We start from the raw sequence: 23,580 nt of genomic DNA on the forward strand, positions 1-23,580 counted from the left end.
GCAAGTGTTGACTATGTAAGCAGTTCTAGAGAATTTGGAAACCATGGAAAACTGCAACAAACAAGCAACAAAGGGGCTGGAGAGATGGCTCAGCGGTTAAGAGCACTGACTGCTCTTCTGAAGGTCCTGAGTTCAAATCCCAGCAACCACATGGTGGTTCACAAAAACAAGCAACAAAGAAGCTGGACATAACGTTTACCTCCAGACACAAGCCTGGAAAAGCTTCCCTGTCCTTTTAAAGGGACGTTTGCAGCTTTATGTGGTTCGGACATAGTCCCTTTTTCACTTGCTTTGTTCTATAAGCATTCCTTCCTCTCACTGTATTTCTCTCAGTGTGGTAATATGTACATAAAATTTATCATTTTAACCATCTAATTTCCCTAGCACTAAGCATACTCAGTTACTCAGCCATCACCGTTATTAATTTCTGGAACCTTTCATTATCTCTATTCTATGCCTGTAAAGAATATATCACAAACCACACTAAATAGCTGGGTGATATTCTGTCACATACACTTACTGTTTCCTGTTTACCTGCAAACATATGCTAGCTCCTTTTTTTTGTGCTCCATGCCAGACTTCACATCTAAAGGATTAAACAAAATGGGGTGTCGGGGTGGGGGCTCAGCAGTGAAGGGCGCTGGCTGCTCTTGCAGGGGTGCTGGGTTGGGTTCTTAGCACCAACATGGTGGCTCACAACTGAATTTCCAGGGATCTGATGCCCTTTTCTTGCCTCCTTGGGCACCTGGCATGCATGTGAGGCACAGACAGACATGTAGGTGAAGCATCTGTCAATGTAAAAAATGAATAATATTAAAAGCATTAAAAATATGGTGTGTGTTCTACAAGACTTATGAACTCCAGGAGGCAATGGCCAGCCTGAGTCCTGGAGCGGTGTCAGCACGGGGCCTATGGGATCTTATAAACGAGGGAAATTTAACGGTGAAGTTTCATCAATGAGGTCATTCATTGATTATTATAAATTGCAAGCCTCAGCTTTTTTATTTCATAACTAATTATAATTGTGAGCTATCTGTCAGTATAAATATCAGGCCACACTTCATGTTTAGCCTTTGTTTTCTCCCTAAAGGAGTTCTTGTCATTTTTTTTTCCTGCCAATGTGCCACTTTGTATCTCTGTTTGGCCTCAAAATTAACACCCTCCTGCCTCTGCGTTCCAATCCCTGACCCTGTAGGTGTTGTCTCTTTGTACGACGGTGTGTCTTTACTGGCTGGTGTCTGGAGCAGTCACGAGTCATGCTGGCATGTGTGTTTTTCTCACTCTTTTTGGCCCCAACCCATGTGCAGTGCAGTGTTCTCTGCATTTCAGCTGCTGCTTTTATTGGAAAGTTTCTGTTAACTCAGAGAAAAGGGGTCTAGGGTATCTTACTCGGCTCATTTCAATTTTCAGAAGTAATATAGTCTGGTGATACAGTATATGCAGGGGCCTGTCTTGGACTGAACAGGGCAGTCTTTAGACAGAGCGTCAGTATGGGGGCGTCAAGATCTGATGCACGTTTTTCATATATTCATTTCATGACCGTCAAAAAATGTTTAGTTGTTAAAATGTCCCTCCACACACCCATGTATATTTGTGTTAGTGTACGTGAGTTTTTAAATATATAGTTAACCCTCCCTTTAAGGCCAAATTCACGGAGCAAAAAAATGTGGAAATGTAGGTTATGGGTAGAGTCACTTGCCTGACTCGTGTAAGGCCATCAGCAGGAGCCCAGTGTTGAACACACATGGGATGTTAGCATTGCTGAGTTAGACATGGTGATCTCATCTTGACTTCTGCATAATATAGCTCTAACCACCGGACCAGGGGCTGTGATAGCCAGCATTAGAGAGAGAGCCTGGGATTCTGTCTGAGGCTGTGAGCCCTGTGTCAAGGGTCGAGCAGCTGGAAAAGTTCCAGGTTTAAATTCTAGACAATTTCCGGTAATTCAAATTGCAACGCCTTTCACGGCAGTTCTCAACCCTTCAATTTAAGAGTGGAAGGAGTGAATCCTCATTTCTTGTCAGTTTTTTATGTTGGCAATTCCATCCTTAATTAAAGAAAAAGTGTCAGCGTTTTCATTATGAGAATAGCTTTCCTGAGTTTACAGCTGGAACCACTGTAAACTTTAGCTGTCTAAAGCTCGCTGCCATTAGCCTAGGCAGTTACGGTTATGTAAAAGCAACCTAAAATTGATTTAGGGCATTCAGAGTCTGGCAATTTCCGTTTGCTCACGAGTCCCAGGAGACTAGGAGAACCAGGATGAGCCACGGAAAAGTCTCCCGAGTCTCACGGGTCCACTGCCCCACTGCCCCACAGCCACGGGGAAACTGTCATGTGTTCATTGCCCCTCGAGTCTCACGGGTCGGGGAAAGCGTCACACGTTCACTGCCCCGCAGCCTGGATGGAAGAGAGTCATCTCTGTATTTGTTCAATGAGTTAACTGAGTCTGCCTTTTCTTCAGTTGTTATAAGTTGCTACGGCAACCGTAAGAACATCCCAGAACAGGTCTTTAAACAACAGATGTTTCTTTTCATGCAGCCCTGGAAGGCCATGGCCAAGGTGTCAGCACTCCCTGTCTCTGGAGGTCAGCCTTCCTGCTGGCACACAGCTGCTCGCCTCTCTTGTGTCCCTGTATGGTTTTCAGCGCGCACACAGGCACCTCCCATCTCTTCCTGCAGCAGGAATTCTTCTGACTGGATTAGGTCCACCCTAGTAGCCTTGTGCTAATTAAATAATCATTTCCTTAAAGGCTGCCTCTTCAAGTAGTCATCTCCAAAGGAGCTCGGGGTTAGGACTTGGACTCAGGGGGTGTGAGGGCTTGCATTCCCCAGCCCTCTGTTTAAAACAGCATTCTTTTGTTTGCATGTGGGGAGATTAATATAAAGAACCCCAAAATAGCACGCCACCAAGTTCATATCTGGTATTAAAGGGGGAGGAGGGCAGGTAGAGGAGGAGATAGTTCAGACTGCTGTGGCGGACTTTGAAGGAAGAGGGGCATTCTCTCTCTGAGTGCTCTCCTGCCAAGTAACTACCTCCTCTGACATCTGTGCTTTGTGTCCTCTCTGTCACAAAGGGAGGCTGGGTGCAGTTGTCTCCATGTGTTAATGTGTCATAGGGAGGCAGCCATGCACTGACTGGCCTGAGATAGTATGTAGCAATCAAGCAAGTTAAGTGTGTGTGTATGTGTGTGTGTGTGTGTGTGTGTGGCGTTTGCTTGGTCAGCTATTAGTGGGCATTCAGGCTCTTTCCAGACCCCCCCCCCACCCCCCCTCCACTTCCCAAAGTGGATAGCTGGCTTCCCTTTGAAGCCTAAGATGGAAAGAACCACTTAATGAAGGCAGTAGGCCTCTGCCTTTGGTGAAAACCGTCTTTGTCCTTGCTTCCTGTTTATGGTTGGCTAACACTGTGAAAAATCTTCCAGCCTCTTGGAAGAGGCCAACGCTGTGCAGGGAGGGGTTTTCCTTGGCCACGGAGGTCATCTCAACCCCAAGCCGTGCCCAGGAATAGGGGTCCATCTGAGTCATTAATTAGCAGGAGTGCCCACTTTCAGTTAAACAGTCTTTCTTATAAGGACGGCTGTGGCATGTGACGCCTTTCTGCCTGGTCCTAGTCTGGCAAGGTGGCAAGGGGCAGCTTCTAATGGAATGTGAGCAGTCTCACTTCTCATCAAAGACCTCGGTGTAGGCCAAGGAGGGCCAGGAACTCCTGAGGTTAACAGGTCCCATAAGCCAACCGCTGCGGCTTGGATGCTATGGGTGGGACACTGCTCTGCTTAGCCCCGACTTTCCCGCTCCAGCCTCTCAGCCTTAGGTGTCTACCTGCCATTATTTCATAAGCTGTGCCACAGTGCTGCCACAGTGCTGCCGATGCTCTTTTGGCTTCTGGAAACGGAAGGCTGCCTCTCTGAGGCTTTCTTCTTTTCCAGGCCCATGGAGAGTTCATTTTCACCTGGGACTTCTAGCTGTGAGAAGGGCTGACAGAGGATAACCCTCTTCTAAAGCCGTCTTTAGAGCTTCCCTCACAGTCCTAAGGAAGCCCAGAGATGGCTTGTGTGTCCACATTAGTGTTAGTGTTTCTGAAGCTCTGCTTTTATGACGCTACGGACACGTTGTGCATATGAGCCTGGGTGCAGGAAACGTGTAATTCAGCAAAGATTTAAAAGGCTGTCTGCAGTGTTTCTAATTACTGTTTGTTTGCTCCACCGGTGCCTAATAAGTGGATTTAAGTAACCTCAGGCGTGAGGACTGCAATGCTCATGTTACAGGCAATCATGCAAATCAACTTCTAACCGAGGGTTGTGGAGAACACACTGTGGAGTCATTGTTAAGAAGTATGCCATTGGATTTTAAATTTAGAACAAGAGCAGTTTGGAACTTTCCCATGCACGGACATACTCACCTGAAATCAACTACTGCGTGCAGACCATGTATAAGTCACCAGCGGTCTCTGGCGTACAGTTGTCTTTTTAATTTAACCTGGGAATGAGGGAGGGGAAGACAGCGGCTTCTTGTCCCTTCCTTTTCCCATCCATCATTGCCTGTGTAGGAACCGGAAATGCAGGTTCTGAACAGTGGGCGTCAACCTTGAGTAGAGCTTGGCACCAGCTTGGGAATTTTTAGATTCCCGGCAACTGATCCCCACACCAGGGTGCTGGTTTAATTGTCTGGGATGCAGTCTACACTGGGCTTTCAAGAAGGTCTCAGGAGAATTATTATATACCAAGGTAAAGACGTCAGGGATTTGAGAGGGTGCTTCACGAGACAAATCTCAGCCCTGGTTTACACGTTGGTAACACCTGGAGGTTCTGGAGAAACAAAGAGATCCATCCGGTAAAACCACATTTCTGGATGAGGAAAACAGGATTTCTGAAAAGCTCTGGGGCTGTTCTGATGTGCAGCAAGAGTCTAGCCAACTGACTGACTGACCTAACCATGTTCTAACCTAAGGAAAATGGAGGCCCAGGAAGGTTAGAATGGCTTAGTCATGGTCAAACGTTTGTTGCAGTCAGGCCTGGGACTCAGGTCTGATGTCTCTTCTAGGCTTTCTATTGCCCAATGCCAGCCATTATGGTATTTTTTTTTTTTTATTGTATTTATTGATACCTCCTCATCCTTCAGGTGATGTTCCTGACTCCAGGAGACCTTTTCTGGCTCCTCATACTCCTCTACCATCCGGTCTGGGTAAGATCCCCCTGGTTGTGTTTGAACAGCACTTGTATGTAGGTTTCCCCTCACATGGCTGGTTCTGGAGAAAAGCCCATAATGTTCTTGTACACTGTGTAACTTGATGGTACGTGTTTGTTAGGTCCTAGGCACCATTTGTTGAATCACACCGTCCTTACTTTTGGTCCACATGGGCTGCTAAAAATAATCAGATACTGGATTCTAGCGCTAGCAGCTAAGTGTATTTCCTGTGGCCTACTGCATTATGGGTCAGGATCCCATTGGGGAAAATGTTTGGCAAGGCCATGTTAATGGCGGTATAAATGAAAGCAAGATTTTGGTGACCTCGCATGATGCTCAGGATGCTTTGAATAGCATGCTGCAGTGGGGGTGCTGGTGTGACGAGGAGGAGCCTGTGGCCCCTCAGCAGATCGAATGTTGTCTGCTGGAAATAGTATTTCATGGAACTGTGCTTTAAATCACCGTTGTGTTCATGCTGAAGATGGAACTGAGCAGTCACAAGCTGAATGAAATGGTTTGGCTTTGTTAGATGCAAGTTTTCTTAAATGGCAAAAATAATGTGTCTTCCTCTGTTATCCTAGATATTTTAGAATTATGGTTTCCACTGGAAACCCGTTGCCATCTCTGTGTGCTTGTTTCCTGGTTGTGGCTCTGTAGCCTCTAGGCGGCTGTGAGGCTCAGTGGAAATATCGGACAATGGTTGTCGTGGGTGGCAGATTCAGAGCTGAACTTTCTTGGAAGCAGGGCCACTAACTGGGCAGTGTTGTGGGTAGACCCAAGGATGCTAAGGTTTTGAGGAACAATGGCCAAAATGTATAGAAGTACTTTGCAATCTATATAACACATTTCATGGATTCGTCGCTAGCAAGGACTGTCACACTCCTGGGGTGTGTAGAATCAAAACCATCACACATGAGGGAAAGAAAATATTTTTGTTCAGTTGTCTTCTAAGATGGATTGTCATGCCCCTGTGTCTGAAGGATGTCCCTAAATACTTGAATTTTCTGTTCCTTACCTCTGCAGTACTCAATCATGAGTGTGGGCCATCTCACCTAGCTCCTACTGTAAGACATTTCAGTAGTAATTAATTTTACTATATTGTATAAAATGTATTTTTCATCACTTTTAAAACAAAAATCTCTAGAAATTTTTCTATTTTAATTTTTTTTTTTTTTTTTTACATTTTTGTATGGAAAATTTAACAGGCCAGAAAAAGCCTATTGGTGAGTAAGTGTTGCTGTCTGTGCTTCAGAGGCATGACAATATATTCTAGGATAAAAAGGAAGAGAACAATTCAGTTCTAAACTTATAAGGAACACAGTTCCCACCTAGGTCACATCAATGACCATGTGTAACTGCCCTTTTAGGACTCAGGTTTTACAAGTGTACACACACAGACACACACACACACAGAGAGAGAGAGAGAGAGAGAGAGAGAGAGAGAGAGAGAGAGAGAGAGAGAGAGAGAGAGAGAGAGAACCGGAATTTGAACCCAAGCCTTTCTGATTTTTAATCCTGTGTCTTTGTCCCTGTGTAGAGGTCTTACTCACTTTGAGCATTTACTATGTTGGAAGAAGAGCACTTGCTTCAGCGTCTTAAAATTTCTGTTAAGCAATGGCTAAGTTGGTGGGATGATGATTGTGAAGCGTGGAGATAAGGGACACATGCAGCACCATGGGACTGTGAGCTGTTATGAAGAACAGCATGGTGGGTCAAGGAAAGGTTAAGAGTAGAACTTCCACACTATCAGACAGTCCTAGTATATATGCAGAGGAAAGGAAATCAAGATCTTCATCTCCATGGGCATTAGATCATTATCTGCAGTAACTTAAATATGGAAATGCCTGTCTGTTGATGATAAATGGATAAAGAAATTACGGCCTATGTATGCATGTGTGTTTGTGTATTTATATACATGCCCGTGACTATTATGGGATATGTATGTGTGTGTGTACATGTCTATGAGTATTATGGGATATATATGTTTGTGTGTGTGTGTGTGTGTGTGTGTGTGTACATGCCTATGAGTATTATAGGATATGTGTGCATGTGTGTATGTGTGTGTATATATATGCACATGCCTATTGGTATTATTCAGCCATATAAAAAAGGAATTGTGCCATTTGTGATAGATAGCATGTATGAGTCTCAAGGACATTGTACTGAATAAATAAGGCAGAAAAGAAAGCCAACTTTTTACTGTTTATACGTGGAATCTGAAAATGTCAAACCCACTGAAGCAAAGAGCTGAAGAGTGGTTGTTGGCCCTGGAGGAGGGGGAATGGCAGGTGGCATCTGATGGCTCTTAAAGTCCAGGTGAGTGAGTTCTGGGGGTCAGGGGCACAGCAGGATGGGAGGTGGTGTGTGCGCTGATGAACTTGGCTGAGGTGATCTGCACAGGCTCTGTATATATGGTGAAGCCTTATGTTCCGTGGATGGGTTCAGTCTGTGCCACTTGCATATTTTAAAAGGGCCATTTGAGGTTTAAAGTCATGGGTCTAGAAATTTGTGGTTTTATTCTCAGATGTATTTGATGTGGAGGAATCAGATGAGCAAGATGGCTTGTGATTTGTGCTTCATTGTTAAGAACTGGGACCTGAGACTCCCACCTCTCCTGTGTCTGCATCAGCCGAATGAGACACTCTAGCTTCACTGAGGTCATTTCCTTCCCCCAGGCCCTGAGATAGAAAAATATGGCAGCCCTATAAAACAGTTCTGTCCCGTGCTCACAAGCCTTGTTTTCTCTGCCAGGACATTGTCTACTTCCTGTTTGGGAAGCTTGCCCGTCCACCTGTCAGAGCCTTTTTTGGTTCACAGGTGGGTCCTGGGGTTTTCTGGTTGCTCCCCAGAAGACCTCTCACTGAGTTTGGCAGGATGGGACATCCTTGAGGGTCACACTATTCCGGATCCTTAGGTCATCTGAGCACACATCTAGATGAGTCCTATGCCCCTGCTCAGTGAGTCACAGTGGCTCCTGAGTGGAGCCCGGGGTTTTCTACTGTCTCCTTCCTGAAATGCTGTATTTATCTATCCCCCAACCCCCATGGATGCTACTTCATTGAAATTCTGCTCACTCAGGCAGGGCTCACTTCCTTCTTGTAATTCCTTCCCAATTTGTCTTCCCAGCTCAGGCTGCCTGTTCTTCGGTCCTTTGGTAGAGTTTCCTTCATCGTAGGATGTTGGAATGTTGACTTTTTTTTTTCCTGCTGTGGTCTGTGGTTTGGGGTCCTCATTCTCTGCATATTCTTCTGTGCCCTGAGGGCTTCAATATAACACTCTCCAAGGATCAAGGCCAGATGTCTTTCATGTGTCACTAACTCTATCCTGCCTCCTATTCTGGTACCTTCCCCATCCGTCCATGGACAGTGTCACCTCCCCATCTCCAGATTTGAAATGCTACCTATGTGTAATGGGAACCAGCCCTGGTTTCTTCTTGGATATCTTTTTTGTATTATTATATATTTTATTTATTTACATTTCAAATGTTATCCCCTTTCCCGGTTTCGCCTCTGCAATCCCCTATCCCACCCCCTCCCCCTGCTTCTATGAGGGTACTCCTCCACCCACCCACCCACCCATCTACTTCCACCTCATTACCTTAACATTCCCCTACACTGGGGCATAGAACCTTCACAGGACTAAGGACCCCCCCCTCTCATTGATGCCAGGTAAGGCCATCTTCTGCTACATATGCGGCTGGAACCACAGCTCCCTCCATGTGTACTCTTGATGTCTTTATTCCCTCCAGAACCTGAGTTCTCCCTTCAAAATGATCTTGACTTTGTCTTCTCTGTCTCCACTTTGGAACCTAACCTTGTTACCTGCCCTCAACAGTAGCCTACTGGCTGGTATGTGACTCCCACTCTTGCAACAGACAGCTCTGTGTTGCTGGGGTGTCCCACTCCTGTCTGCCTGACAATGTGTGTTTCATTGGGGTCCATCTGGATTCTTCTACCTCAACTTGTTCCTCCTCTCTGCCTTCCTTGGGAGTCATAATGGCTAGGTATCATGAGGTGTTTGATTTGAGTGTGGCCTTTTCTCTTTTATGTTCTTTCAGTCTTGGTGACTGACCCCTAGGCATTGCTGTGAGCACACCCAGGCCTTTTCTGCACACCATCGATCTTCCCTCCTCCCATAAAGCTTTTCTTCTTGGGCAGTCATCTTCTCTCCTATCCTTTCAAGCTTCAGATATTGTTCCTCGGGGAGTCTCCTCTTCCCGCCTTGCCCCAAATAGTTGCCTGAGATATAATCTGTCATAGCAACCTGTTAATCTCCTTTTCACTAAGCAGAGTTGAGTCACTTTAGAAGCCTTACACAAGCTCCCCACAAAGGAACATCTTATGGTTTGAACACTGATACATCTATTACATGCAGCACAGGGCCTGGCATATTGTAGGCGCTGGCTCTCATGAGATGTTTGAAATGAGCATGTACTCTCTCTTTTTATTTTCTTAGGATAGCTGATTGATCCCAGAGTGTATGCCTGCTTGTCATGTGCTCTACCACTGAACTCTTCCTTTTTCTAACATCGTGTTTATTTATTTGTTCTGTGTGTGCATATGTGTATACCTATATGAGTGTATATGTACCGAGTATGTGTAGGGACCCATGGAGGCCAGAAGAGGGTATCAGCTTCCCCTAGAACTAGAGTTCCAGGCAGTGATGAGCTGTCATGGGGTATCAGGTGTGCCTTTTTAGTCAATACACTGAAGTTGTAATTTACCTGTTTCTCAGTTTTAGGCATCATTCTTTGGTGCTAGTATTTAGTTTGTTTTCATCCGTCCTTGCCCCCTGCCTCTCATGCATTTTGCCAGGTGTAATCATATTGTAATTGTACTGTAATTTGGGTGAGATCAATATTCAGTGTTTATTGCCACTGTGGAATCTTCTCCACAGACAAACCGTTTAATATAGTTTGATTTACTTCTTTCTCTCACAATTAGATTGCACGGCCAATATTGACTTTTTTATTCTTAATTTTTGATATAGTTATGAATAATTCAACCTCAAATTCTATACCAGTTGTAAATCTCTTTTCAATATAACACGGGGATTCTGTCAAGGTCATCTTTGGAGGAAGAGCCTCTGGAACCTTCTGTCCCTCTCAGGGCAGAGAATGATTTCCACTTAGCACCATCCTGCCACCTCCTTTAGGCTCTATCTTGTAGGCCGGCCCTGCTATGTGTTGTCTTTACTGTTGGTTGAGTGTTTGATGGACACATTTTCCAGGACCTCCCAGAGGAAGGCAGGGGTTGCAGAGATGGGAGAGACGCATCTGAAAATGCTTTCATCTTCCCGGATTTTAAGTGATGGATTAGTTCTAAGTTTGCACATCCAGGGTGGAAATCATCCGTTTTCTGAAGGTTGACACCTTCCACTCTGACTTTGAATCTTTTGTATGAAACCTTTTCCTCTGGGATTTTGTCGGCTTTTCTTTTTGAATCCTGATTTAGAAAATTTTGTTAGCACGTGGAAACATAAGCAGATCCTTCATTCTGCCTGGCCTTTCCTTTTCTTTTTTTAACTGTTGTCCTTGGCTGACCTAGAACTCACTAACTATGTAGACCAGTAGTTTTCACTCTTCCCAACGCTATGACCTTTTCATACACTCATGCTGTGCTGACCCCCCATCAATACATCATTTTTGTTGCTACATCATAACTATCTTGTTGCTACTGTTAAAATTGTAATGTAAATATCTGATACTCTACCCTGTGAAAGGGTCAGTTGACTCCCAAAGAGGTTGAGGCCCACAGGTCGAGAACCACCAATGTAGACCATGCTGGCCTTGAACTCCCAGCGATCTGCCTGCCTCCCAAGTACTGGGATTAAAGGTGTGTACCACCATGCCTGGCCACTTTTTTTTAAAGGAGAAAGTTTAATGTGGGGAGCAAAATAGCCTTTAATTCTTGAAAAGAAAAATGTGCTATATGCTGGAATTTCCCCTCTTTTTCTTTCTTAGCTTGTGAATACTTCTGTCATCTGATACTGGCTCCCACACTTGGCACGATTTTTCCTTGATCTCTTCTTGATCCAACTTAATGAGCGTACCCAGAATTGGATGGCTCAAACCCGCTGGAGACTTTAATTTCTGCCGCAGTCTGAGTTTTCATAGTCCATTTTTTTTGTCTTCCAAATGCTTCTCTCTTTGTGTCTTTTTTTGGTCATGTCTTTCGTTCCTTCATCGATGCATTTGTCTCAGATGATCAGTCTGAAGATGTGTTCATCCCTCCCTCCATTGCTGTCCCCTCCAGCCCTCCCCCCTCTCTCTCTCACACACACACACACACACACTTTTATCTAGGGAATTTTGCCGATTGCCCCTGCAGTTCCGCTTCCTTCACAGTGACTTGGCTGGGCTGTCAGTGGTTAGAATCCCTCCATGTTGGTATTTTTAGGTCTTTATTACCCTCAACTCCAGCTATTTATAAAATACTTCAACCAGAGTATAAACTTTTCACTTTATTCCTCCTTTTAAAGGAGAAAAAGAAAGGGAGGAGGCGGGCTGTGGGCATGGACTCTAGGCACCTGTGCAGGCTTCTTCATTCAGCCCCTGGCACAGACTCCTCAACCCTCCAAGATGGAGGACTCATGTTAAATTTCTATGATAGCTGGGCAGTGGTGGTGGAGAAAATAGAAGCAGTGCTAGCTAGACATCCTGGACTGTCTTATCTGTCCCATCCCATCCCCTGCTGGGTTCCCCCCTCCCCCCAACCCCCAAGGATGGGAGGGGGAGGGGGAAGGAAGGGGGAGATAAAGAGAGGGAGGGGAGGAAGGGGGAGGGAGACAGAGACAAAGAGGGAGAGGTGATATGTTTAAATACTTTCAGGATTTGAAATGAGATAACTGATTTTTTTAATGGAATTTGGCTCTTCTTTCTGCCCCACCTTGGCCTCCAGTTCTAGCAGAACCTGTGTGGTTGAAAGGAACTTGCTTCTGGCCCTTCCTCGTTTAGGATGGAACTTCTCCAGTGCCTAAGCCAGTTGCTATGTGCCTGTGTGTTGTGTCTTTCAAGCACACAGGCACATAGCAACACACGTCCTCTGCCCTTGTCGGTTTATGCCCTGGTAGTCCACGACTCACTGAAGGATGGTCTCACAGAAACAAGCTCCGGCTGCTGTTGATCAGGCAGAGAGTCACATTTCTGTTCAGACCCTCACTCTCCCTCGGGCTGCTGTTGATCAGGCATAGAGTCACATTTCTGTTCAGGCCCCCTCACTCTCCCTCGGGCTGCTGTTGATCAGGCAGTCACATTTCTGTTCAGGCCCCCACTCTCCATTTTGCTGACTAAGGTTCTGTTGAGTTGGGAGGACTGTACGTGGGGGACTCTGATCTGTTCCTAGATTTAGCCCCAGCTCTGCAAACACGCCCACTCTCTCCAGCTCTGCAAACATGACCACTCTCTCCTAGCCTTAAGAGCAAGGACATGAAGCAGATGAGTTTAAGACTTTTTTTACTCAAGGCTTATTTTATTTAAGGAATTAAGGTGCTCTGTAATTGAACATTAACACAGGTGTAGTTGACAGAAAACATGAAATTAAGGTTTTCCTCATATTAGTCAACTCACTGATTCCAAAATCCCTTAAAGTTTTAACTAAAATTGTAACCCATGGTTCATGAATTAGGAACTTGTAAAAGGTTAAATATTCAGAAGGCTCCCTGCCCCCACACACACCCCGTCCCCCTTGTGGGCATTGTTAGTTGATGGCCAAGCACACTGGATTCATGTTCTTAGAACCAAGAGGAAGTGAATTTCAATAAGAAAATAGGAAAGCTAGTAGTTAAAGGGTGAATTTCCCCCCTTGTCCTCTGGAAGTGGAGACATGCCATTAGCACCTGCCAGAAACTTTGTCCTTTCTGTTAAGGCTCTGTATGAGGAGATAATCTTCCTATTTGTATATTCTTTTCTCCAAGTTACTTTTCTCAGTTGAGACGGAAGAGAGTGGGCATTATCTGTCCCTGTGGTTTTGACTGAAGGCTTTGTTCATTAACCCAGTAGACATCACCGCAGTCTGTACAGTGGCTGAGGAGAAAATTGGGTTGTGAAGTCCTTTACCCTGTGACCTGAAAGCCAGGGATGTCTTCCCTAAGGCAGGGTTGCACAGGCTGATTTTTATAGCAGAGCCAACCCCTGCCCCAGTTGTAAGCCTGAGTCTCCTTGGCAAGCTGTATGGATTACTCTGATAGTTCAGCAAGCGGTTGTTATTTATTCAATTCTTGCACTGACATATGGGAACTATTACTTTAGGGACAGGAGGCCAAAAGCCAACTCAGACTCTCAAGTATTTGCAGAACTCAGGGAAAAAAACAAAAGAAACAGAAAAAAAATCCAGTATGCCTGGTCAGCTGACCCTCTCCTGTCAGTCATTGTCCACACCCAGTTCTCCTTCACAGTGAGAGCTCCTTGCTTAAAGGAGATAGAAACACTGAGGAGCACTGGCTCAGCTTCCCTCTCCTGCCCACCCAAGGCACATGTGTGTGTAGTGCCAGGACAATGCTAGTGGTTCCTCAAAACAGACAGGAGCGGATCTGATGCAACAGATCTGATGCAGGGTCTTTATTCAATTTGAGCTAGCTCTCAGCTCCCTCTTCCCCCACAAACACACCACCATCATGCAGGATGGTTTGGTAGTGGGGTAGCCCCAAGTGTCTATGGGGCAAGGCTTTATAGTAAGCAGCAAGCAGGGTGTATGTGTGCAAGCATCTAATTGGAAAGCTCCTGTGGCCTTTAACATAATTGGCTGGTGCTGGGAGTCCTATCATAAACATAACTTCTGCTCCCCTCTGCATTGGTGGTCGTTAGGCAAGGGGTGGGCTTGTAACCTGAGGTGCAGGATTGTTGGGGGAATAACCTGGAGATGCTGTTGATGATGTTGAGGGTGTAACCTGGAGACGCTGGTCTTGTTGTGGATTAGCCTAGAGTCTGGACTTAGGCTCAGGGTTTTATTGGGGGACAATTTGGAAACTAATGCTAGGTACCAGCCTGTTAGTTTACCTGAGTTCAAACTTAGGTCAGGTTCTCTAAGATGGAGTCTGAACTTGAAAGACTTGGCATCTCATGTGAAAAATACATATGTCATATGTTATCTGAGTAGTTGCAACCATACTTTGTCCTGTGAGTGTAATGCGTGTGTAAGTGGATGGCAGTGGTGTGACTTCCCAGTCTTTCTTGTTTGAGCATTTGTTTGTCTTTGCTCCTGTGGCTGTACGCGTGTGTCATGTGGGGCTTTGTGCTCCTGGAGGCCAGAGGTTAGGTGCCTTGCTCTATCTCGACACCCTGCTGTTTTTTGGTTTTTGTTTTTTTGATTTTTTTTTTTTTTTTGACAAAGTCTGTCACTGATAAGCTAGGTTGGCTGGCTTCTTCTAAGAAAAGTCTACTCTCTGTCCCTCCCTCACACCCCTCCTCCCCCCAGCACTAAGGTTACAGATAAGTGCCACAAGTCCTTTTAAGTAGCTTCTAGGGATCCAGACATAGACTCTCATACTTACAGGCCAGGCAGCTGACTGACTGAGCCACCTCCCAGCTCCTTCATTCCTGTTTGGACATTAATGTTGTTCCCTGTCCATGCCTGCTCTCCTCAATGACCCCTTCGGTTTTCCTTTCATTTCTTTTTCTGAATAAATTTGTGTGTGAGAGACCATACAATATGGATCCATAAATATCATCTGCAAAGTAAATCCCAGGAAAGACTTACAGTATAGTTTCTTTAGCTTTATGGTCACCTAGATCCAGCTTTCTGCCATTGATTCTTTATTAGAGATTTCTTAGAGTCAATGTACAAAGACCTTGGCTAGGCCCTGAGGGTCTACACCAGCATTGGCTAGGCCCTGAGGGTCTACACCAGCATTGGCTAGGCCCTGAGGGTCTACACCAGCAGAGATAGATATAATTCTTTTTCTCAAGATGTTTTCACTCTCTCATTACATTCTTTTTAAACTTTTAATTGATATTGTAGTTGTGCACCCTTATAGAAAACAGTGTGACACACAAACATGTACACATAGGCATACACACATCAGATTGGCATAGCTGATATGTATTTGTTTATGCAGGGAACATTCAGATTCATATTGCTGATTTTCACTGTGCCATGGGACATTAGAAAACTTTATCTGAGGTACCCCTGTGCCTACTAGCTGCCCCTCTTTTGAAGACTCTGGCAACCATAGTTTTGGTCCATTTCCATGAGACCAGCATCGCTACTTCTGCACAGAAGTAAAACTCAAGCAGGCTACCTTTCTGTGCCTGGGTAATATCACTTAATGTGATGGCCTCTATTTCTGTCCCTGTTACTGCAAATGGTAGAAATGTCATTTCAGTATGTTAAATGTCATTTGTGTTATTCTACACAGGCTCTTTACCCATTTACCCATTGATGGATACCTAGCTGATTCTACATCTGGGCTGTTGTGACAAGCCTTACTGTGTACACAAGGGAACAGATGTTATAGGGATTCAGGTTCCTTCTAATTCTTTCCTGGCCCTGGCCTCCCCCCTCATTATTTTGAGAATCGTGACAGAATTCCTTACTACTTATTGGCATTCCTCTCTCCAGGTACGGGTCTAACTATGTAGCCTAGATAAGCCTTAAATTCCTTATCCTCCTGCCTCAACCTCCCTAGGCTGAGTCTCCAGGACTGTGCCCTCACACCCAGTTTTAACAGTTTATTCTAACCAGACATCTTTGTTCTTTATGTAAAATTTGCCTCATTTATTTGAAAGTAATTTATAACAAATTGCCTATACTTTATTCACTGTCTCCCTTGATAAAAAAAATACACTTTTCCTTTCTCTGATATCTTTTTCAACTTTTTTATTGTAATTGATTGATGAATTTTTTTATTGAAAGTTATTTTTTATAGAATATATTCTGATCTCCTCCCTCATCTTCTCCCAGACCCTCCCCTTCTCCCACCCTGTCCAAATCCAGCCTTCTTTTATTCTCTATTTAGAAAACAAAAACATAAACAAACCAGAATAAAACAAAACAAACAGAAAAAAATAACAAACATACACAAAACCCATAAAAACACAAAATGAAAAACCACGACATATAAACAAAAGATCAATAAATAAAAAAAAATGCCCAAACAGAGCATTATGAGGCAAAAAAAAAAAAAAAAAAAAATCAGAAATACCATTGAGTTTGTTTTGTATTGGCCATGTACACCCTTAATGTGTTAACTAGAGTTCTATTAAGATGATTGTATTAGCCTTCTCCATTACAGAAATTACACATGCTTGGTACAAATTGCAAAGTGGTTTTCTTCATAGAAAGCCATTAAAGGCTTTACAGCACAAGACTACTTTGTCAGAGTTTTGTTTCCAAAGGTCACTTTGATAGCTAAAAGGAGATGGGCTTGGGAAGAGAGTGAAAGTCGCTGACAGAACAGATTTAAGGTAAGCGTGTCTTGCAGAGCAGTGTGCAGGGGATTGGCAGCGTGAGATCTGAGTGGGAGACCAGAGGATGCTGAGTGCACTGGAATAAGGCAGAGGGGAGTGGGGAGATGGAGAAAAAGGAGAAAGGGCTTGGGGCTCCCACATTTTGATATTTTAATTAAATCTGGTATGTCTTGGCAGAATTGTTGCTGATGGACACTATCCTGGAGATGCGACTGTAGGACCTTCATAAAGCCTGAATGTGAGATGCCAGGGCACACCATTGTGACAGAATCACATAGACAAGGGAACATAGGAATCTAGAGATGAGAAGTGAAACAGACCCATGCACTGGAGCAGAGATGCTCTAACAGCTGCCATGCATGGTACAGAGTCTGGGGGAGCTGAAGGGCTTCCAGAACCAGAAGAAGAGTCCAGAAAGATGGAAGGGCCTCAGGCGCAGTGGACACCCCTGACATCTCAGCACCGAGGAGGCTGAGGAGGGAGATCTTGACTTCAAGGTCAGTCTTAACTATTAAGGAGCTTGAGGCCAGCCAAGGGTGGAGAAACCCAGGGTGCAGAAAAACCCACACCAGAAAACACACGGATAGAATGACAACAAGTGTCTTTAAAGGTTGGCTTGGTCAGCTATGACAGTGATCACTGAGATCTCTGGGAGGCAAGAAATGTAAGACATTAGGCAGAGCAGCGTAAAAGCTCAAGGGTTGCCAGAGCAGGTTGGGGCCCAAATGCCCACTGGAGGGAGGCCAGCCCTACCTGGTTACTCAGTAGTATAGGATTTGGATTATGGGGTTTTTATTTAAATTTTGTTTTCTCTTTCTTTGTTTCTTTGTTTCTTTCTCTCTTTGTTTTTTCTCTCCCCCACCCCCCTTCTTCCTTTTTTCCTGGGTTTCAATCTAGGACCTTGTTCATGCTATGCAAGCATGTCTTCAGGGAGCCACATTCCCAACCCTTAGGATTTTGAACTGTGTCACAGTGCAATAAGGACTTAGGGAAAGGCTGATTAAGGTTGTTATTTTAACTTCTTCAGATAACCTTATCTTTATTGTTTTATTCTGATTATAAAGCAACATATACTTAATGTAAAAGTTTTAAGCTTTAAAAACATAACTGAGAATAATGTCCATAACTATTTCTTTATGTATAGCCACTGTCATTTGAGATATGCTGTCACACATGCACACACACTTGACAACACTTTATGGTCAGTTTATGAAGATACAGGGTCGGCAGTGGCTTCCTGTGAGCTGCGTGTGCTATCGTGGATTGCACGTTCATGTCAGATGTGCTGCTGCCTGAAGCTGAGGAGTACTGCTCAGTTGTGCTGCAGCATTTTCTGGATGTTTGAGCTTTGCGTAGACATTCTTGTGCTCTCTCAAAGCTTCACGCTGGATACATAGCATCCTTGAGTGTAGTTGTGTCTTTTCCTTGACAGTGTTGCAAAGATGTCAAAGTGGAGTTGTGGGGTCAAAGAGCAAGGACATGTGATGTCTTAATAATGCTTCATTACTTATGGAGAAGGAGGTGGGTTTTGTTGTTGGTTTGGTTTGGTTTGGTTTGGTTGTTTTGTTTTTGGTTATTGTTGTTAAATATAGAGGGAAGGCATATGGCCATGAAAAGTGATGGTGAGAAGAATAAAGAATGAGCTGGCTCTGTGCTGTGATCAGAGGGGAAAGCCACCTATCCATAAGAAGGAGGTGGGGGAGGGGAGGCTGAGAGACTCAGGATCCTCCTGTATCCAGGGGGCTTGCCTGGTGGAGGAATTCCAAGAATTTTTCTGCTTAGGTGGGTGAAGAGTCAAAGTCACTTCCTCAGGGGATTTGGAACCCTTCTTGCATCATGAACTCTGGTCCAAATCAGAGAGGGCGCCAAATTTAGTCATTACAAATTTTGATGTTTTTATTAGCATACATTAATATACATGATGGGTTTCCTTATGCCACTTTTTGTATATGTACGTGATGTATTTAGATCGTCTTCACCCCACTTCCCCTCTCTTTCCCTCTTCCCCAACAGGCCGCTGCTGCTTTTATTTTGTAGTTATGTGTGCACACACTCCCATTTGACCCAGTGAGTTTCACTATGGCTTGTTTACAGGAGTGTGGCTGGGAGTTTGTTTACAAGTCATGTACATCATACCCATGGTTAGACTACTGAGGAATGTCTCCCCACGCCTAGTCAGTCCTTATCTACATAAGAGTCCTAGAGATGGGAACCCCAGCTCCTACCATGACAGGGTGTTGGCACACCCAATCTTATGGGGATCGTGTCTTAAGTAACTACTTCCAAAGACACTATACATCTTGGTTACAAGACATAGAAAAATCAATATAACTTGATGAAGTTCAGTAGTGTGGCAGCCATGTTACACCGAGAAGTCAACGCTCTCTGTGTTCCCGATTCCCCAGCTCTTACAATCTTTCCACCCCTTATCTCTGATGTTCTTTATGTTCCTGAAAGGCTGTTAGGAACATCTCATTTATAGCCAGGCATTCAGTGCTCGCCACTGACCACTACAAAAAGTAGCTTCTCAAGCCAAAGCAGGCAGTAGCCCTAGTTTTAAGGGCACAGACATTGCTATTTGGAATGCAATTTGACAGGGACATCAGGTCCACTTAGCAAAAACAGCAGTAGTAGCTCCCCCACCAAGGCCTTTGCTCTCCCCAGCCCTAGGCTTTATAGGCCAGATGTCACTTTTCTCAGAGGTAGCAGGTCTCAAGTCCAACCTAATAAAGCAGCTGGTTACTCTGGTAACAAATTTGCTACTGTTGCTCCTTGTCTGTGTGTAACAAACTTGCTACTGTTGCTCCTTGTCTGTGTGTAACAAACTTGCTACTGTTGCTCCTTGTCTGTGTGTAACAAGCTTGCTACTGTTGCTCCTTGTCTGTGTGTAACAAGCTTGCTACTGTTGCTCCTTGTCTGTGTGTAACAAACTTGTTACTGTTGCTCCTTGTCTGTGTGTAACAAATTTGCTACCATTGCTCCTTGTCTGTATGGTCCACATTGTTGCACAGCCACAGGATCTAAGCTGAGCAAGACTATTGAAGGCAGTTTGGCTCTGCAGCCTATACAGCACCTATGGTTAGCTCACCAGCAGCCTATACAGCATCTATGGTTAGCTCACCAGCAGCCTATACAGCACCTATGGTTAGCTCACCAGCAGCCTATACAGCACCTATGGTTAGCTCACCAGCAGCCTATACAGCACCTATGGTTAGCTCACCAGCAGCCTATACAGCATCTTTGGTTAGCTCACCAGCAGCCTATACAGCACCTATGGTTAGCTCACCAGCAGCCTATACAGCACCTATGGTTAGCTCACCAGCAGCCTATACAGCACCTATGGTTAGCTCACCAGCAGCCTATACAGCACCTATGGTTAGCTCACCAGCAGCCTATACAGCACCTATGGTTAGCTCACCAGCAGCCTATACAGCACCTATGGTTAGCTCACCAGCAGCCTATACAGCACCTATGGTTAGCTCACCAGCAGGAGGCTTCCAGTCCAGATCCCTTGACTTACACTGATTTCTCTGTCATGTGACCAAGGTATATAGTGTCTTTAGCAATAGGATCTTACCAACTAGTTTCAGTGGGCAACCAAGAACAGTGGTAATTATGTCTATTGTTTTGAGTATCAAGTGTCTCCTTAGGAAACAACTCAGGTGGAAGCCCAGTCCTGGATTTTTGTTTAATAACCTGATGGTTTCTCATAACAGTTTTATCTACCTACACAGGGGACCTCTGTTCAAACTTTCCTCGCCTTAAGTTTGTTTTTGATCAGCTTATCAGCAATCAAAGTTTCCTTTTGTCCTTTTGGTTTATTAGTTTTGGTTGACTCCCTTCCCTCCCCTCCCCTCATCTCTCTGCCCTTGTCACCTTTAACCTTCCCACTTCCAGTTTCTCCCTTTGATTTTTATACCACACATTGGTATTCCCTCCCACCTTCCTTCTTTCCTTCCTCCTTTCTTTCTTTCTCTCTTTTTTCTTTTAAGCAAAGCGCTTCAAAGGTTTGCAGGGTCAGGGAGGGAGACGGTTAGAGATAGATAAACAGATGATAGATTGATAGATAGACAGATACACAGAAGATAGATAGATGATAGGTAAGCAGATAGATGATAGATAGATAGATAGATAGATAGATAGATAGATAGATAGATACATACATACATACATACATACATACATACATACATACATAATACATAGACACAGATGATAGATAGGCAGGCAGGCAGGCAAGCAGACAGACAGACAGACAGACAGCACACACAGTTGACAGGATGCATGTGAGCCCCTCTTAGACTAGACATCTTTAACCTTCCTTTCCAATCAACCTGCAAGGCCTGTGCTTCTCAAAACTTTGTGTTGCGACACTCTGTTGACTTCAGCTCATAGCTACTGCTGCTTTCATTATTTTAGTTCCAGCCACAGATTTCTTTCTTCCTTTCTTTCTTTTTCTTTCTTTCTTTTCTTTTCTTTCTTTCTTCCTTTTGGACATGGTTTCTCTGTATAGCTCTGGCTGTCCTGGAACTCACTCTGTAGACCAGGCTGGCCTCAAACTCAGAAATTCGCTTGGCTCTGCCTCCCAAGTGTTGGGATTAAAGACATGCACCACCACTGCCTGGCCCCAGATTTCTTATGATGATTCCTGGTTCCCACTAAAGCATCAGTCAGGGCTTGGTTTGAGTGCCTAAGCACTGTGCAGCCATCTGCTGTCCATAGCTGTCCATTTATGTAAAGCCCTCATGTGTATCTTGGTAGCTATTGTATCTTTTCTGTTTCCAAGGTCTACTATACTACAAACTGTGTACTAAATAAGTGATAGTCATTTTACGTGTGCAGGTGTGATGCATAGATAGATTTAGCACAAACAAAGAGCTGCTGGGGAATCAGAGGCAGGAGGGTCAGAAGTTTTAGGCCAGCCTGGGTAATTTAGTGGGACCATGTCTCAAAATAAAAAGACAAAAAGAGAGCTGGCAACTTAGGGCTTGGTAGAGTATTTGTCTAGTATTTATGAGGTCCTAGGTTAAACTTTGAGCTGAAAATGTGTGAGGCCATAGTTTAAATCACCAGTACTAAAAAAAAGGGGGGGGGAAGAGAGAGAGAGAGAAAGAGAGAGAGAAAAGAAAGAAGAAAAAGGAGGAGGAGGAGGAGGAGGAGAGGGATAAATTTATAAGGACAAGAGTAGACATTATATAAACTCCAAAAGGACCAGCAACTGAAAATGTTTGTTTGACCTTGAACTAAGCAGGATTATTGTTCCCTAGGGAAGAGCGACCGAAGTCATGTGTGTTATCTCTGTCATTAACAAATTAAATTCATATTTAATAAATCCAGAATAGCTTGAATCTCTAAGATGATGTAGCTACACTCACACACACACACCATTAAAAATGTCAAACAGATACTATATTGTGGTATATTCTGGGTAGACATGTCTGACTTTAGCTGCCTCTGGCCTTCTAAGAATTATTACAAGATTGAAGTCTCAGTTGGGGTTTGCAAAGTAAATGAATGAATGAATGAATGAATGAATGAATGAATTAGTAATAATAATAATAAATAATAATAATGTGTTTGAGGGTCATTCAGTTCAGAGCCTAGAAAGAACTGGATGCTGCCGTGGTTCTTGGATCTACAGGCTTTTCTTTTTGTCCCCTTGGCCACCCAGCAACAAGAAGAGCAGGAGTGACCAGCTACTAACTGCCACCTCAACAAAAAAAGAGTGGAAAGTTACAAAACACGATTAAATAAAATACCAGGGAATAAGAGGTACAAGGAGCTGGTTGGTTTCAAGTTTTCTAAGACCTTGCATTCCGGACTGAGACATGCTGTCGTCAGAAGGCTACAAGGGTAATCACTCGGGGTCACCGCAGCACAGGGACAGTCTGCCGAGAAGATGCATAGAAGACTCTGAAGCATTATCCCTGGCACGGGGCCAGATACTGTGGTACACACCCTAACCCTCCACCCATGTCTCGTTTTGCCTCAGAATAGCCAGTTTACCCAGAGTGCTTAGTTAGCTCTTTACCACCTCCCCTCTTCCTTTAGTGAAATTTTGGCAGGAAAGCTCTGTGCCCTACATCTGAGAAGTTGCCTAGTGGGGGCCCAAGCAGCTGGGCTGTTGCCGGACAACTGGCACCATAAGTTCTGAGCAATAGCAGCTTGTGGGTGATGGTTAACTGAGCTCAGATCACCTAAGTTATTCAGTTTTATTTTCTCTGAAATATTAACTTGAGTAAAAGAAAAAATGGACCCTTTTAGAAAGAACTTTTGTTGTCTGTCTGAGTCTGTTATTTATTAACTAGTGGCTTAAAATGTTTCCTTATATCCAAAACTTAGAAACACATTCAGTGGTGAATGCATGCAAATGGGATTTGGATGGAGCTCTCATTTGAGTTCAGTTTACTTTAGTGGGGTCATTTACACATATATAGATGCTTTCTTATTTTCTGCAGTACTGGCTTGAAACAGTACCCTGCTGTGCTCTGGCACTGAACTCCACACTCAGCCCCATACTTTCTTAAATTTTGCTGTATCGGGACATTTAATAAGTTGCTGGTAGCATCTCTCTGAACTTATTTCATTGGTATATTTCTTCTCATTTGCAGTATGAATACTTGTTGGGTATTCCCCATGTATAGGCACCAAGCTAAATATTGAACACACTATGGCTTATTCAAAACAAGCCTGAGGGGAAGGATTAATCCATTTTAGATGCTAGCAATGATGCTTAGAGAGGTTGAGTATGCTGCCCAGTTCAATTAGGAAGTGATAGGTCTGGAGTCTGAGTTCGGATCTGCCTGTCTCTAATAACCAGCCTTATAAAGAGTGCGCATTCTTCTGTGGAACCATCACAGGAAATCACAGAGCGCCTAACAGCCTGGCACTACCATACTCCTGGACTGCTATAAACAAGGGGAACACAGTGCTCTCAGAGAACTGTGGACTTAGGACTTACACCACACGGGAATTCAGAGGGAAGGCAACCGA

At 44.2% G+C, this 23,580-nt stretch overlaps 1 protein-coding gene across 3 annotated transcripts in view; it reads left to right on the forward strand.

Moving 5' to 3' along the window:
* Nucleotides 1–23,580, forward strand: part of Ano6 (anoctamin 6) — a 188,310-nt gene that overhangs the window by 36,073 nt on the left and 128,657 nt on the right. Inside the window, exons 1-2 of one of the 3 annotated variants that reach the window (XM_031353750.1) lie at nucleotides 4,654–4,723; nucleotides 5,118–5,180. The exons of 1 other annotated variant lie outside the window; for it this stretch is intronic. In XM_031353750.1, the coding sequence (XP_031209610.1) occupies nucleotides 4,669–4,723; nucleotides 5,118–5,180 (118 nt within the window). In that variant the 5' untranslated portion in view covers nucleotides 4,654–4,668. Of the gene's footprint in view, nucleotides 1–4,653; nucleotides 4,724–5,117; nucleotides 5,181–23,580 lie in introns of those variants that run through there. One more of the 3 variants, XM_031353741.1, reaches the window with a different exon arrangement.

Source organism: Mastomys coucha, unplaced genomic scaffold (genome assembly GCF_008632895.1).
Source record: "Mastomys coucha isolate ucsf_1 unplaced genomic scaffold, UCSF_Mcou_1 pScaffold11, whole genome shotgun sequence".
In the NCBI taxonomy this organism is placed as follows: Eukaryota; Metazoa; Chordata; class Mammalia; order Rodentia; family Muridae; genus Mastomys; species Mastomys coucha.